Genomic DNA, 14,829 nt, shown 5'->3' on the forward strand with positions numbered 1-14,829 from the left:
TATTATAAAAATTTCAATTGAAACCACAAATCTATAAGCATTAACTTATGAATGACTAAATATAACTTTATTTGTATAATATAAACTATTAAAATCGAATTTGTAAGTTTATTTATAGATTAAAAGGTTGTGTTATTGCATGATATTTACATAGCAATGTTTATAATTTATTATATTTTAATTGTAAATAAAATTTGGTTTTGACATCTCGCTATTCAATGATAACAACTTTGAGTTTTTGTAAAATTGTTTTATAAGATAAAAGAAATTGTTCTTATTTTTCATAAGAAACACTAACTTCAATAAATTGTCTTTGAATTTTTTTGACATAATATATATATATATATATTATATATATACTCTTATAGGTTAAAAACTTTTAAAGAGGAACCTACACAGCTGACGAAGAAAGCCTATTTTCAAAGAGTTTGGACAGAGAAGACGAGATTGTAGTTTGAGAAGGTCTTATCGATTACAAAAACGATAATAGGGTAAGTTCTTATGATGATATTAATAGGGCTTATCAGTTGGTGAATAAAACTATTAGCTTTAATGTCTCTAAGGTTCTATTCATGAAAAAACTTAGTATCAAAGCTAATAGTTTTTTTCACCAACTGATAAACCCTATTAGTATCGTCATAAGAACTTACCCACTATCGTTTTTGTAATCGATAAAACCTTCTAAAACTACAATCTCATCGTCATCTGTCCAAACTCGTTGGAAATAAGCTTTCTTTGTCTCAGCTTCTTCTCCTCCTCCTCCTCCCCTCTTCTTCACCTTCTTGGCCTTCTTCACATCCGCAGACGCTTGTGCTTCATGTGTTTCACGAGAACGCTTTGCCACTGATTTCTCAGAAATTTTCACACTTTTGGATTCTTGATTGTTTAAGGCAGAAACTTCGGTTACAACCTCATCCTTCTTCCCGAGTTCGGAGTCGGAATCGGAATCAGTTTCTTCATCCGATGAAGAGTCTTCAACTTCTCTGATTGGAGTCTCCAATTCATCTTCGTCACTTGAAGAAGCCGTCAGCGGATTGAAACGTTTATGAGACATGGAACGATCTAAGGTTTATAAAGTGACTTTAGAAGTTGAAAATAAGATTTTGCTTTGCATTAACACTTCTTTACGTTCCTTAATATATATAGAACAAAGCGTTTTCTAATATTTTCATCTTTTTCCCTCATGACGTTTGGATTCCTCATTTATTCCTCTAATAATCTCTTTCTTAGTAAACGCTTATTCTTAATAAATGAAATTACTGTTTCGTAAATCGTTCAAAATAACTGGGACACGCTTTGGCCGAGTAATAATATCATCAGCTTTGAAACTAGTGTTTTTCATGTCTTCAATGTTTATGTAGTCTCTCTCTTTTGAAATTGTGCATTATTCTCTTTTCTCGTAATCCAAGTCCACGGCATCAATAATGTTTGTTTCTAGAGTGGAAGAAGAACTTATCTTGCAATGTGACATGATTGAGCTTTAACAAGTCCATGAGGCTTATTGCAATCAAAGCCAGCTGACGGCACAATTAGGCCTTGTCGCTTATCGAAACTGAAATAGGTAAAGGGCTTTGGTCCTTTTGCTACTGCAACTGTGCTTATGTGTACCATCTAAGGGTCTTAGACTCTTGCGAGAGTTGCAAAGTAGATACCTTTATTAAGCTCTCAAAATACTATTTTTTGCTTTTAAAAAACAGAGTCGTATGCTTTGACACAGTCCTAGTGTTAAAGAAGATTTGTATCGAAAGTCTGTTTGTGTTGAATCAAGAAGCAGCACTTCAAGCTCCTCTCCTGCATCTGTGTACATCCCAAAATATGATCAGAAAACAGAAACATATAAGACCAGGTCTTTCTATGTTAATGCACACACAATCTTTGTACCTCTAACTCGGAGATCATTCTCAAAAAGTCATGAGGTTGCATCAGCTTCTCTTGTGCAGCCACTTCCGCTAGTAGGGAAGCAAGTGGAACAATACCCTCCATCTGCTAATGGAACATGATAGGTTTTTACACTAGTTTGATACACGATGATCATGTCACGTTTGTTCTCAAAACCTACCGTGGGATATTCACAGTTCAATTGATAGCATCAGTGACTGCTTCTGCATTCTTGAATAAAGTGATAGCTGATTCCATGTTCACCTGAAAACCTCAGGAGTTGTTAAAAAGAAAAGAGACAAGAAAAAATCTTAACGGAGAAGCATGATTTGATTTACCTTTGCACCTTCTTTGAGGGGAAGCATGGAAAGAACAGAATGCAGGGAATCTCTGGCCATGGACAGAGATGATAGTTGTTGTATTTCCATGTCCTCCCAAGATGCTTTAACCTGTTTCAGATATATTTCGTATCAATCCGATTTATATCCTCCATGGCTTGGAATTAGTAAATGGGTTTGGACCTAATACTTACTTGAGAAAGAAGCACATAATTGATCTTCATCTCCAGGTTTTTCTTCTGCAGTTTGATTTTCTCTTGCAGAACCAACTGTTTTCATTTGGTAAGACTATCCCATGCACAGAGTATTTGGTTCTGGAAAGGTTGTTAGCTTTTATTTAATTCCATGCCTCAAAGGATGAAGAAAGCAAAGATCTCACGGTTATGTGAAAAGCATGAGAAGAAGTGATGACAAAATCATTACCTTTACTTGGGATTTTCTTGTGTCAAATTCTAAGCTACTTTGGTTTGGTAACCCGAAACAAACCCGTGTTCCATCTGACATCCTATCATGCTTTTTCAGGCCAAGATGAACTTTCAGACCGTTGTTGTTCTGATCATCTCTCTTGGTAGATGAACTAGAAGTGGAGTTTCTGCGGTTAGGAGAAGAAGATGCAGACGGAGAGGAGAGAAAACGTGAACTAACCTCGCGGGACTTTCCTCTTCTTGTTTTGAGTAGTTCATGCTCACAGCTCTTCATTGTTACTCTGCTACCGGAGAGGAAGACAAAGAAGGAAGCTTGTCAATCATTTGAAATAGACGAGTTGGTTGCCAACATTATAGGGTTTATTTTTATTCAGTTGAAGTTTGAAGCATAATAACATGAATACAAGAGAATAGCTGATGCTTCATTGAATTTAAATATGACATTCACAAGATACAGTAAGTGATGGTGCAAGAGCATACAAAACTTTTGCAAGTGTCTTTGTAACCAAATCTGGAAGATATATAGCTGTCTACAAGTGGAAGTAAAACTATGGACCAAGAAATAAAACCAAACATACAAAATTTAAACGGATGGACCAAGAATATAAATCTATTCAGTTTTATGAAATTTACTACCGTAAAAACATATCCAATTTTGAACAGAAATACGAAGGACTTTAAAGGATAAAAACCAATTAAGACCAAACCAAACATAAATGTTGGTAAAAAATCTACGAAAAGTTTAAAAAAAGAAAAGAAAAATCTACTAGAATTAAACCAAATGTAATATAATTATATAAAGAGAGGTTGATTTCTTGGGAAAAAAATTCAAACTGTCATCAGACAAAGAAAAATAGATAATACAAAGTTTGCTTTTGTATGATTCTTAAACGACCAAAAGATGAAGAAATGGAGTGCAATAGTCGTGATAATGATGATGGTGATTGTTCTGGTGGCAGTAGAAGCAAAAGGGACTCAAAAAGATTGGATTCGCTGTTTTCGCAAGTGTTCAAAGCCTTGTGGCGACCACGATGGTAATTGCTTTGTACGTTGCAAAATCAAATGCGGTGGCCCAAACCCGCCTCATGGCTCTTCTGGCCCTCCACATAGTTCCTCAAGGTACTATTTTCTTTACTACATTCTATAATTATATAACTTATACGTATTTTTCTAATTTTATGATATGTGTATGGATAGAATCTCGCATGAGACGACATCTAGGGAAGTTTTCGGAAGAAGACTATGATATAATTAAATTTCCGTAGAAGATTTGTGATCATGACTACCTTTTTTTTAAGTTTTACGTTCATGTTAAAAATCTAATAAAATATTGATAAAAAGTTATCTATATTTACAGACTATATAAGTCCCAAAAGATTTTAAAACATTCGATAGAGTTACAAAAAAGAAATAAGATGTTTGATCACTATATTATAATACAAAACTAATAATTATTAGGAAACAATTGGTTTTAAGGACTTCAGAATGATTTTAGCTAAAATTGTTCAAGTTTTATGGGAAACGATTGGTCGACAAACTTTTAGCTTGCCTTATGTTATTCTTTACACATTAGGATTATAGTAAATGTTACGAATGTTATAAATATGAATGTATGAGATCTGCATAAATCTGAGATATATATGTCATTATGTATATACTTGTTCATTTTTGTATCAGAGGCTAATTCTTGTTGTTTAGTTTTCACATATTAAACATGCTAAGGGTAGAGCCAAAAAAACAAATAGAAATTATTTTTCATAGATGTTAGACCAACTCGAGGTCATAAAATAGTGGCATGGCTAACGCCTTGCCATCAAGACAAATCTTTCAATAAATCGCTGTAATTGTAATCATTGTCTTTATTGAGGAAGAAATAGATTTATATAAGCACAGTACAAGACGTTACATAATATGAGCCAAATGCTACATCGTACAAGCAGAGGCTGAATATATCATACTACAAGAGGCTACATAATACAAGCAGACGTTGCCTAAGGCATGCTTAGTAAAAAAAAGGTGATGTTTGAGAGAGTGTGGTGTGAGGAAGATGAGGTTGTGTTGTTTTAATCTTTAATAGATTTTAGGAAGAGTATTTCTAGAGAGATAAAATTTATTCTATGAATATGTGAAGAATTCCATTAGTTTTAAGTTTATAGTAAGATATCTAAGAAATAAAATTGGCATTTGAAGAATAAGTTTATGGAAAAAACGAAGAGTGGTGTTGAATGGTCTTTTACCAAACCTCATGATATACATACATTGCTTGCAATTGGCAAACAATCTTTTTTGTAGTGAATTGACCAATTGTCTTTGCAGCAATAGCGATCACATCACAAATTTAAGTATTTGACAAATAATTAAATTAAAAATTTACAAAAGTGTCAAAGTAATTATATTATCAAAATAAAAACGACAAATGCAATTAGTTGTACTATCAAATCTTATACTGTAAAGAGAAGTGAAAAAAAAAAAACATTGAGCAAAACATTCCTCAAAAATATTTGTGAGTCACAAATTGTGACCAAGCATAACATTTTCACTTAAGTCTGTTAATATTTTTTACCAATAAATAAAAATCAATTAAAAATGTTTTTTAAAACTAAATACTATTAAATTGTATTAAAATGATTTATTTAATTAAAATGATTAAATAGAATAAATGAAGTGATAAATCTATCTTTATAAAGGAAAAAAACAAGAATAATGGAAAGGGTTAAATAACTTGTTTTCTTTACACAACATTTGTATTAAGTGAAGATTAATATTTTCTTGTGAAATCTATTAGTCTTTAACCAAATAATAAAACAATCATACAAAGTCTATCAATTAATGTCCTCTAAAGTTTGGTGTCTCTTTCTTATTGGCAGATTTACTCTCCGACGGATGGATCCACATTCACTTAATAGTTAATATACATCTATTCATTTTATAAAATTTAATACTGCAAAAACATACAAGATTTTTGAACATAAATATGAAGGAAATTAATAGATTCAACCAGTTAAAACTACAACAAACACTAAGTAAAAAATCTACTCAAAATTTAAACAAAATGTATTATAAATAGAGGTTGATTTCTTGAAACATAATATAAGTCATAAGATTAAGAACAGAAAAGAAAACAAAGTTTGCTTTTGTAAAATTCTAAGACGATCAAAGATGGCAAAATGGAGTGCGATATTAGTGATACTGATGGTGGTGATTGCTGCGTTGGCAGTAGAAGCAAAATGGAGTGAAAAAGATTTTATTCAATGTTTTCGCAAGTGTTCAAAGAATTGTAAGAAACACGACGGTGATTGTTTTGAAAAATGTAAAATCAAATGCGGTGGCCCAAACCCTCCCCATAGTTCATCACGGTAATATATAATTTATCTATCCCTTTCTTTAAATATTTATTAACTAAGTTATTTTCTACAGTTTTTATATAAATATATAAATTAACTAACTTAATTATTGTTCTAATTTTATGATATGTCCACAGAAGAAGCTCACATGGGATGGACTATGTGGAAGTTCGCGGAAGCAGAAAATGATATACCCTACATTTTATTGTAGATTTGTTTATCATGTCTACTAAATATTTACTATATATTTTGTAGTTCATTTCAAGAATTTTGGCACCGAATAATAATTCTCAAATCTTTTATTGTATCGTGAAATCGTGATTTTTGTTTTGTGGAAAAATCATGATTTAGCAATTCTAGTTCATGGATTGAAACAAGAGAATATACAGTTGGAATCAAAGATATAAATTACAAATATCATTAAAAGTCTGAAGACATAATTAAGCAGAACCAAAAAAAACATAGCATTTAGAGGTAAACATAACACAAATTAAACTACTAAACACACACTAAGCAACTCTTTTAGTCAGTAAAAGTCGCAACATATATTTGTCTACTTGTCCATCTCAACATTATTAATTTCAAGGCACATGTGTTGTGGTCTTCCATTCCTCGTTTGCCTTATTATGCATGCGCACTCGACACCTCCACTAGTCGTGAAGGTTATATAGAAGATAGCATTGCTCGACTTCAACTTCAAATTTGACTCTATGTCGTCTTCCATTGTTTGTACCACTACTTTCTTTATCTCCAATGGGAAATGTTTAACCTGCAAAACAAAAGCTTGTGTATGAGAGAAGAGTGCATGAAGACCCCAAAACAAATGAGTATACTGATAGCTAGGCTCACCATGCCAAGATCCCACTTAGAGTATGCTCCAACTTGAGCATATAGATGAAGCCATTTATTCTCTTGCAAATCGGAATCATTAACCTACATTTGAAACATTTTTTAACATTAGGGGAACAAGGCGTGATCTGTGTCTGTGTGTTTAGATATAGCAAACACCACACACCTCATAGTAGTGTAGCTTCTCGCTTCCTGAAAGGGCACCATCATCTAGCCACTTAGGCATCACACCAGTATAGAGCACGTCTACACCATTAGGATCCCATTGGGAACCTTTATCTCCAGACCCTACAACAAACTAATAGTAATTGGTGGATGATGGATGGAAACTAGCATAGCCGCCAGAAACACCAAAAACAGACAAAATATATAAACCATGTATGTATGTTAGTTATACCTTCAAGGCTGCAAAAAGTGGTGACTAATCTCAATTTCTCATTATTCTTTACGGCAGCATCCCAAAGGCATATTTCAATACTGGAAAGGGAATTGTTGGCTGGATCAAAGGCATCCAATATCATATGATAATTGATATGTGCAACCGATTGCAGCATGACTTGGGTTACAGTCATCAACTCTAAATTTGTCCCCTACAATGATAATAACCGTAAGTGGAGATGTAACAGTTAAAATCCGAAGAAGAAGAAGAAGTAAAGGTGAGGGCTTGCTAGAATAAGAGCAATATAGATAAGAGTTACCGTTTGAGAATTGTAGGAATGGAGTGCCACCTCTGCAAGGAGTTCGTCAGAGCGATTACATCCAATGGCTTTTACCCCACAATATCCCTACAAAAAAGTTCAGATAGAATCAATCAATCAAGTTAGGGTTATGAAAGTGATTACGAAGAGAATAGAGAATTACGGGGACTTTGGGTTTCACATCGGAGGAGGAGGATGTATTGTCTCTGGGTGGATAGACGACGTCAAGCTTCCGCTTTTTCTTCGGCGGTTTGTTGAGCTGCACATCGTCGGAGGAGGATTCTTTGTCTATGGGAGAACAGACCGGAGTTTCGAGCACCATCTTTCTGATTTCGCACCAAACAAACTTTCGACGCTGGCTACTTAACTTATAGGGGTGTTATTAATTTGTGATTTATATGAATTTTTAATTACTTGAAATGTTATGAAATTTTTTTGTTATTTAATTAAAGGTTTATAAAACTTTGGTATTATTAAATTTTGATTTATAAAAAGTAATTTAAAGTGTTTATAAATCTGGAGTTATTAGATTCATACTTTAATAAAGTCATTAAAATTTTTGTGTTATTCAAAATAAACAACACTTTCCATTATTGTTAGTCAATTAAAATATTACTAGCATTTGGCCCCTGCTATGCAGGGACAACATTGTTTTAAATTATATCTGCTATAACTCTTAACTAAGATTTTTAAAATAAAGCAGACAACATAAATATACAACAAATTTATTATCATTGACCGAAGAATATACAAAGATTAAGAAAAAGATATAAAAAAGGTACAACTTTTCTACCCAATGAATCAATTGGGATAGACAGTAACTAACAAATCAAGAGTTTAGAAATATAAGAGAGTATAGGTACGAAAATTATGCTGGGTATATACATGTCCGCTTATTTCATCATTAGCTCCAACCAATTGTAATGTGTTCTTCTTCTCATCATCAGTAATTCAGTTTACAAACATTCGTTGACACCCAAAGCTTGGAAGTCTCAGAAAAAATGTAAAATGTGCACAAGTAAGTAAGTAACTACATGACGTACACGCTGCCTTTGAAACGTTTGCATGTCAAAAGATAATGACCATAGATGAATACAAAAAAAAAATGCAATTTTGTCCTAAAATCTTGTCAAACAGACCAATTAAACCATTAAACCATTACGTCATTGAATGCAAGTTTCTAACTAAGAAATTCTAAGTTTGCTCAACATACAAAATAATAATTTAGTTGTGAATTGCATTTAGCTTTTGAAGTAAGTGAATTGCCCAATTGTAATCCAATCTGTAAATTAAAGACATTACGTTTTCTCTATAATTATGATGACTTATGCATCAAAGTATCAAACATGAATGTAACAAACTTGACAGTAAATACACCTGGAGAAAGAGGATGCTGAAAAGAAACTTACAAAGAACTTGTCAACTAATGGTCGTCCCATGCTTGGATGTTACGTTCTCTACAGAAGTTTCAAAAGAAGACCAAACTGAGATAAAGAGAAAGCAAGCGAGTGAGATATTGCTACAGAAGACATTGTTTTGTTTTGTAGCATGAGATAATACAAAAACGAAATTGCAGAGTAAAATAAGAGATGAAAGAAGATTAGTAAAAAGTATGAGAATTAATTTACCATTAAAAAAACACTTGAGCTTCCATTAAGATATTAAATTCACCCTTGTTTTAAGGCAACTGTTCCGATGAGAAGCCAAAATTTGTCGCTGTTCCTTGAGTGTTTGTGAGACAGGAGAATCATATGCATTGATTGTATTAAAGAATAATCCTATGGAAAAAGAGAAATCGAATTCAGTCAAATAAAGCAGAAACAAAGCAAAAAAAAAAAAAAAAAAAAAGCCATAGAAATCTAGAAGAAGGATATATGATTTTCGGATCTATGGAGAATTCTATATATATAAAACAAAATTACAAACAGAAATAGAAAATGGTAAATTGGTTCATTGAGATGAACAAAGTACCTGATTTCTGAGTAATCGATTAATGATGTTGAGAAACCCATCTTTGAGATTTTACACAGTAGTCATGGAGTTTTTGGAAGAGAGAAAGTGGAGATGTGGAGATCGTGGGGATGAAAGAGAAAATCGTTTGAGAAAGAAACAAAGTTAAATAAAAACGACACATAAAAATCCTGCGTGAAAATGAAAGAATAAAAAAATAGTACTAAGGTGATGTGTCAATCACTGAATGCATCAGTTATTGGAAAAGTGACTGCTGATTTAGTATAATTAGATGTTATTGGATTATGATTTTATATTTTTTTCTTCACAAATTATACTCTTTGCTTCTCTATAATTTCTAATTTCTGTGAAAATTCACCACACAAACAATTTTTAAAACAAAGCATTAATCCAACACATGAAAAGTAAATATCCAACCAAACTTCAAGTTTTTCATGGATGGTTCCATGTTCATAGCTTACTTCACAAATACCATAATTATTGTGTTTATACGTGTGATTTTCACTTTGGTAGAGATGATTTTTATAGAAGAGGGGAATATATTACACAATATTTTGGAGATATGTTATCATTTTGGAAAAATTATAAATCAAAATATACAAAACTCTCTAATGTAATAATTTAAAATCTTTAATTTTATCTACTTTCTATATATTTTAAAAGTTTTGTAATCGCAACTCTACATTTTTTTCCCTTTCTATTTTTTTCTACTTTTCGGTTTTACCTCTCCGTAAATAGAATAGACCAATTTCCTCATTTCCTTGTCGACCGGATCCACAGCTTCCCTGCATAGAAAGGAGAGAATAATATTCATCATACGGACGGACAAATTCAAAGTACCAAAACAAACACAATTCAGAGTAGTGGCGTACGGGAGAGAGAGTAACCTTGTCAATGTTGTAAAATATTCAAAGTAAGAAAAAAAAAAGACCCTTTTAAATCGGAACCAAACATAAATCTGAAATTGGGGTTTTGTTTTTCTTTACTTGACTCACAAGTTTCTTTTTTCTTTTTTATTTTTTATTTTTTCTTTTAAACCACAATATGCTTCTAACGCCAACATTTGGCTTCCTTTAATTTGGTCGACTTATATCTAGTACTAAAACTCTCATTAATACTAATTAAGATGTAGTAAGTATATTGTGTTAAATCAATTACAATGTAAAAGATTGACTTGTCTCAATGGTTTTTTACATGCAAAAAGTATTATCCAGACACAAAAACCATCAGCTCTCTATCTATCGATCGATCACATATGTCCTAGTCTTCAATCACTTGTTTCCTTACTATTCCTCTGCATTGTGGACCTCCATATGCCTTGAAATTCATGTAGAAGATTGCATTGCTGGCCTTCAGTTTCATACTCGACTCTATATCTTCCCTTGTTTGCACTACTACTTTCTTCATCTCAAATGGTAAATAAGCTCTCTGCAAAATACAATCCAATTAGTTGATAGCCCAAACACAACGCATCTCTAGCTATACTATTCAAATTATCCTCACCAGGTCAAAGTCCCACTTGGAGAGCATATATAAATAAAGCCATTCTTTGTCTCGCAAACCCGATTCCTTCACCTGCGCAATTGTAATAACAATAGTTTGGCATTTCTGAAAACAGAACCGTGTACTGAAAATCTGTTAAAACTAAAAATTCACCTCATAGAACTGTTGGTTCCTATTAATGCATCACCCTCAAGCCACTTATGCATATCACCTCTACAAAAGTCATCAACAGCATTTGGATCCCATATCAAATCTTCTTCTCCAGTTCCTATAACATTTCTGAATGGATTGGTCGTAATTCCAAAGAATCGAGATATATACCCAACAGTTCAACACTAATATACTAATTCAAAACCATATATTCAAAACAGAACCATATACGGTTCCTTGTTCCTTGTAAACTAAACAGTGGGAAGTTTGTTTTAAGATCCGAAGTGTTGAAAATATGTTTCACATTTCATCAAGTGCTAAGGAAAGACAGAACAATATACGGTTCATCAAGTGCAACACTACAAAGTAGTGGAAATATCATCAAGCAACACTACAATCATCAAGGTTCCTTCTAGTCATAAACTCCAAAAATCTACTCTTATGTTCAGCCCTAGGAAACGCTATAAAACCCTGCCGACTCGCTTCATCAGCTATAAGATGGTCAATTGATGTCTTGTGAAATGGAGACCACATCCTAACTCCAGGCAATCCATTAAGCGTCTCTAGTACACTCTTAACGCTAGATGCATGCTCCCGCTCCAACATCAGTTCCACTATTCTATTCTTCTTCTCAAGAGCTTCAGTCTGCTTTACATAAGCTTCAACAACCATATCTTTCTCTTTACGCCTTTTTTTTTGCTTTTGAACTTCCATTTTGAGTTTGTGTCTGTTTCTCTACCATTGGCACTGACACGTCTTTGTCAACAGAATCAGCTTCATCATCCAAATCATCTACAATACCTTTCTGAGAGAGCCTCTCGTCGCAAGAAGCACGGCTGCATCAATCAAACAAACGAAAATGAATGAAACTTAATAACTTAACCCAGTCAACTAGAATCAGCTGAGTTGATGTCATACATTCATAACTGGCTAGAGAATATATATATCAGACCAACACAGTAAACAACAGAGATTCAAGTTCTGCAGTGTTGCAGTGTTGATAGGCCTATAGGCCCAAGTGAGCCAACTTATGTCTTTTGACTTGTCGTCTGTCTGAGGAAATCTCTCTCTATTCTAGCTTTGTAGATAAAAGAAACCATTTAGAGTATTGGATCAACAACCATGGATTTTACATTGTGGCCAGAACATTTATTGTCAATGGAATTGTTTAAGCAAGACATGACTTTGATCACACAGCTTAGGCGTTTTATACGTCTTTTGTTTCTCCCTCTCACACACACCGGAATGGTAAAGTTTATAGACAACAAAAGTTTATCTATCACTGGAACCTTACAACTATACAAGAAATGTCGTCTGTGCTTTGCTTAGAGACTGCTTCTTCTATCAACTCCTTGGCTGCCGCTTGTGGATCTTTTATGCTTTTGATCAAATCCACCGCTTCTTGGTTCGACATCACCTGATAATTAATGCAACACTCGTCAAGACATTGTTAAAGATTTCATCACTCTGATGATAACATGGGACGAGATCTCAAATACCTTCCAAACTCCATCACTTGCGAAAAGGATAAACTCAGTCTCATGATCGATATTCTCGTCTCTTATGTCTGGATCTGAGCTCAGATGTATCTTTAAGCTCTTATCTCCAAACGCCCTAGCAACCGCTAGTTGTCCATCAACTCTTGGAACATCCCCTGAAACCATTCAAGAATCGTCTATAAATTCCTCTTCTCATGTTTTATATGTGATGAGCAAGTAAGTGTCTCCATCTACAAAACTTACCTGGAATATTTGATACAAAGCCACCACGGCTTTCTATTTCCTTTTGTTCCTTGCTTGGTTCATGATCAACAGAGAGTTGAGAAGCAACACCGTTCTTTGACATCACTGCACGTGAGTCTCCAACGTTAGCAATCACTAGCGTTTTCCCATCTATCAGAATGCCTGTTACAGCCGTTGATCCACCTTTGCCAAGTTTAAGTGACTGCTCTAATATCACAGCATCGGTTGATATGTATGCATTCCTTATAGCGTTTTTCGTATCAGTCCAAAAATCCTTCTGAAATAAGTGAAACAACAAAAACATTTTAAGTCTTATCAGAGACATTATAGAAATCCATAAAAACAGATTCATGCATGCTTTAAACATGAGTTACCTCTTTGAGTATGTTATCAAAGAGATTGGTTTGCAAGTACTTGGCTACATCATGCCCTAAGTGACCATCAAAGATAGCAAACAAACCCAAATCATGGCCGTCTACTTTCTTGAACTCAGACACAACATAGTCCTCCATCGGATGGCCCGCTTTGCCTTTCACAAAGTCATAACCGTGTGCGATGTTCTTCCACACCTTGGTTTTACCTCTGCCTGTGTCAGATCCGCATAATCCAACCTTCAAATATTCACACCCAAACAACAAGAAATTATACTATTAGTTTCATTTTTAAAAAAAACTTTTTTACTACTCAATACATTATAATCATTTTATTCTTAAGCTAAAAACATAAGTTGACAAATAACAGCAAAATATAAGAAGAAAAAAAAAAGCAAATATGAAAATAAATGAGAAAGATAAATTATAAAATCAAGTTTGGTTTGATAAACAAAAAGAAATTCAAAGTTTAGACATTTAAAGAAAAACAAATGATTATTAGATCCACATAACCCTTTGTAAAGACTCAATTTCATGAATAAAATTCAGCTTGCAGAACAAAACAAACAAAAAAGATCTACATAATCCAACCTTTACCAATTCACACCAAAACACAATCACATTAATCCAAGTTCTGTAATTTCTTCATCAAGAGCAACATACATACATTTCATTATCACCAAATCTCTAACCAAAAAGAGAATATAGAAAATGCACAAATTACTGAAACAAATTCAGTAACACAAGCTCTAGAAGAATCAATATCATCGTTTAACATGCGAGATGCTAACTTCCTTAAAACGGCTCTACGTACAAGTTATCACAAAGAAACAAATATAGCTTAATGAGAAACAGAACAAGACATACAAGGATCAGATCACAAAATCAAGATTCTTTAGAGCCCTTGAAACGCTACTAAAGAAAAAAGAAAAAGACTAGCGTTGAGCTAAGCATACCTTCATCTTATGGAGAATCTCTCTGCCTGCCATTGTTACAAGAATTTGTTTCTCTGCCTTTGTGTCTGAAATATGAATGATTCTAAGAAAGAAAAACAGAGAGATGAGTTTATGTAATAAATATGAATGTGAGGTAATCAATCCACATGTGAACAGCCGGTGATTCTTATCATTATTGGCTACTGACTTCCTCCGCCGACGACTTTTCTTCTTTATATTTTTCTCAAGGCAAAAGTATTCCCTAAACAAATTCTCTCTATTATTATTTGCTACATTCTTTCACATTGCCGACAAAATAAAACATTACTTTTAAAATAAAAAACTGTTATTTCGTGCACATCATCTCATTCATTACATTATTGATCGGAAAAATATTTTTTTGTTATTACTTAAAATAACAAGACATTATTTTATCAGTTTTTCTAGTTACTCTGTCATGACAACATGTGCAACAAAGAAAGGAAACTTTATCTTAAAAATATTTTCAAACAAATTCGAACAAAATGACGTCGACAAAAAGAAATACGCGTGTAAAAGACAAACCACACGCAACAAAGGCGCGTTTAGCGCGTAAGACTAGAATCCGTGGACCTGAAGCGCGTGG

The 14,829-nt window shown here is 33.3% G+C and overlaps 7 protein-coding genes and 1 non-coding gene across 10 annotated transcripts; 3 read left to right on the forward strand and 5 right to left on the reverse strand.

Moving 5' to 3' along the window:
• Positions 1–646: 646 nt before the first annotated feature.
• On the reverse strand, positions 647–1,054 carry AT2G20613 (DNA-binding storekeeper protein-related transcriptional regulator; the record flags this gene model as incomplete). The annotated part of the gene is made up of 1 exon (NM_127623.1): positions 647–1,054. One exon carries the CDS (start codon positions 1,052–1,054, stop codon positions 647–649), a length of 408 nt encoding a protein of 135 aa, NP_179651.1.
• Positions 1,055–1,725: 671 nt separating this feature from the next.
• AT2G20616 (QWRF motif protein (DUF566)) lies at positions 1,726–2,915 on the reverse strand (the record flags this gene model as incomplete). The annotated part of the gene is made up of 5 exons (NM_127624.2): positions 1,726–1,797; positions 1,882–1,983; positions 2,217–2,327; positions 2,411–2,485; positions 2,640–2,915. 5 exons carry the CDS (start codon positions 2,913–2,915, stop codon positions 1,726–1,728), a joined length of 636 nt encoding a protein of 211 aa, NP_179652.2.
• A 574-nt stretch (positions 2,916–3,489) lies between these two features.
• Positions 3,490–3,913, forward strand: AT2G20618 (Plant thionin family protein). Its single transcript, NM_001335701.1, has 2 exons — positions 3,490–3,760; positions 3,839–3,913. The coding sequence occupies exons 1-2, from the start codon at positions 3,543–3,545 to the stop codon at positions 3,885–3,887; spliced, it is 267 nt and encodes an 88-aa protein (NP_001318256.1). The 5' UTR covers positions 3,490–3,542; the 3' UTR covers positions 3,888–3,913.
• Positions 3,914–5,800: 1,887 nt separating this feature from the next.
• On the forward strand, positions 5,801–6,001 carry AT2G20619 (Plant thionin family protein; the record flags this gene model as incomplete). Its single annotated transcript, NM_001084460.1, has 1 exon — positions 5,801–6,001. One exon carries the CDS (start codon positions 5,801–5,803, stop codon positions 5,999–6,001), a length of 201 nt encoding a protein of 66 aa, NP_001077929.1.
• A 528-nt stretch (positions 6,002–6,529) lies between these two features.
• AT2G20620 (hypothetical protein (DUF626)) lies at positions 6,530–7,854 on the reverse strand (the record flags this gene model as incomplete). The annotated part of the gene is made up of 6 exons (NM_127625.2): positions 6,530–6,754; positions 6,835–6,918; positions 7,001–7,122; positions 7,232–7,424; positions 7,533–7,619; positions 7,696–7,854. 6 exons carry the CDS (start codon positions 7,852–7,854, stop codon positions 6,539–6,541), a joined length of 861 nt encoding a protein of 286 aa, NP_179653.1. The 3' UTR covers positions 6,530–6,538.
• Positions 7,855–9,541: 1,687 nt separating this feature from the next.
• On the forward strand, positions 9,542–9,616 carry MIR8167a. The gene has a single exon (NR_140207.1). It is a non-coding gene; the product is annotated as a microRNA ath-MIR8167a precursor (primary transcript).
• A 1,147-nt stretch (positions 9,617–10,763) lies between these two features.
• On the reverse strand, positions 10,764–11,828 carry AT2G20625 (hypothetical protein (DUF626); the record flags this gene model as incomplete). 2 transcript variants are annotated; one of them, NM_127626.2, is made up of 4 exons in its annotated part: positions 10,764–10,931; positions 11,023–11,078; positions 11,194–11,274; positions 11,594–11,828. In NM_127626.2, the coding sequence occupies 4 exons, from the start codon at positions 11,826–11,828 to the stop codon at positions 10,764–10,766; spliced, it is 540 nt and encodes a 179-aa protein (NP_179654.2). The 2 variants fall into 2 exon arrangements, with proteins under 2 accessions (NP_179654.2, NP_001324778.1); NM_001335702.1 differs by having other exon boundaries at positions 11,023–11,111.
• Positions 11,522–14,508, reverse strand: PIA1 (PP2C induced by AVRRPM1). 2 transcript variants are annotated; one of them, NM_201761.1, is made up of 6 exons: positions 14,226–14,445; positions 13,273–13,509; positions 12,899–13,175; positions 12,656–12,810; positions 12,451–12,573; positions 11,522–11,992 (listed from the first exon to the last, which is right to left on the reverse strand). In NM_201761.1, exons 1-6 carry the CDS (start codon positions 14,256–14,258, stop codon positions 11,945–11,947), a joined length of 873 nt encoding a protein of 290 aa, NP_973490.1. In that variant the 5' UTR covers positions 14,259–14,445; the 3' UTR covers positions 11,522–11,944. The 2 variants fall into 2 exon arrangements, with proteins under 2 accessions (NP_973490.1, NP_565480.1); NM_127627.3 differs by lacking the exon at positions 11,522–11,992 and having other exon boundaries at positions 12,085–12,573; positions 14,226–14,508.
• Between the last annotated feature and the right edge of the window lie 321 nt (positions 14,509–14,829).

The sequence above is a fragment of the Arabidopsis thaliana genome, chromosome 2 (assembly GCF_000001735.4).
Source record: "Arabidopsis thaliana chromosome 2, partial sequence".
NCBI classification, from domain to species: domain Eukaryota; kingdom Viridiplantae; phylum Streptophyta; class Magnoliopsida; order Brassicales; family Brassicaceae; genus Arabidopsis; species Arabidopsis thaliana.

What these genes read in the sequence shown, in the direction of transcription:
- AT2G20618 (NM_001335701.1), top strand. Translation starts at nt 3,543, where the DNA reads ATGAAGAAATGGAGTGCAATAGTCGTGATAATGATGATGGTGATTGTT. An exon ending in CCTCCACATAGTTCCTCAAG is followed by an intron (nt 3,761 to 3,838) that starts GTACTATTTTCT and finishes GTGTATGGATAG; the next exon opens with AATCTCGCATGAGACGACAT.
- PIA1 (NM_201761.1), bottom strand. Translation starts at nt 14,258, where the DNA reads ATGGCAGGCAGAGAGATTCTCCATAAGATGAAG. An exon ending in AGATTCTCCATAAGATGAAG is followed by an intron (nt 13,510 to 14,225) that starts GTATGCTTAGCT and finishes GAATATTTGAAG; the next exon opens with GTTGGATTATGCGGATCTGA. An exon ending in CAAGTGATGGAGTTTGGAAG is followed by an intron (nt 12,574 to 12,655) that starts GTATTTGAGATC and finishes ATTAATTATCAG; the next exon opens with GTGATGTCGAACCAAGAAGC.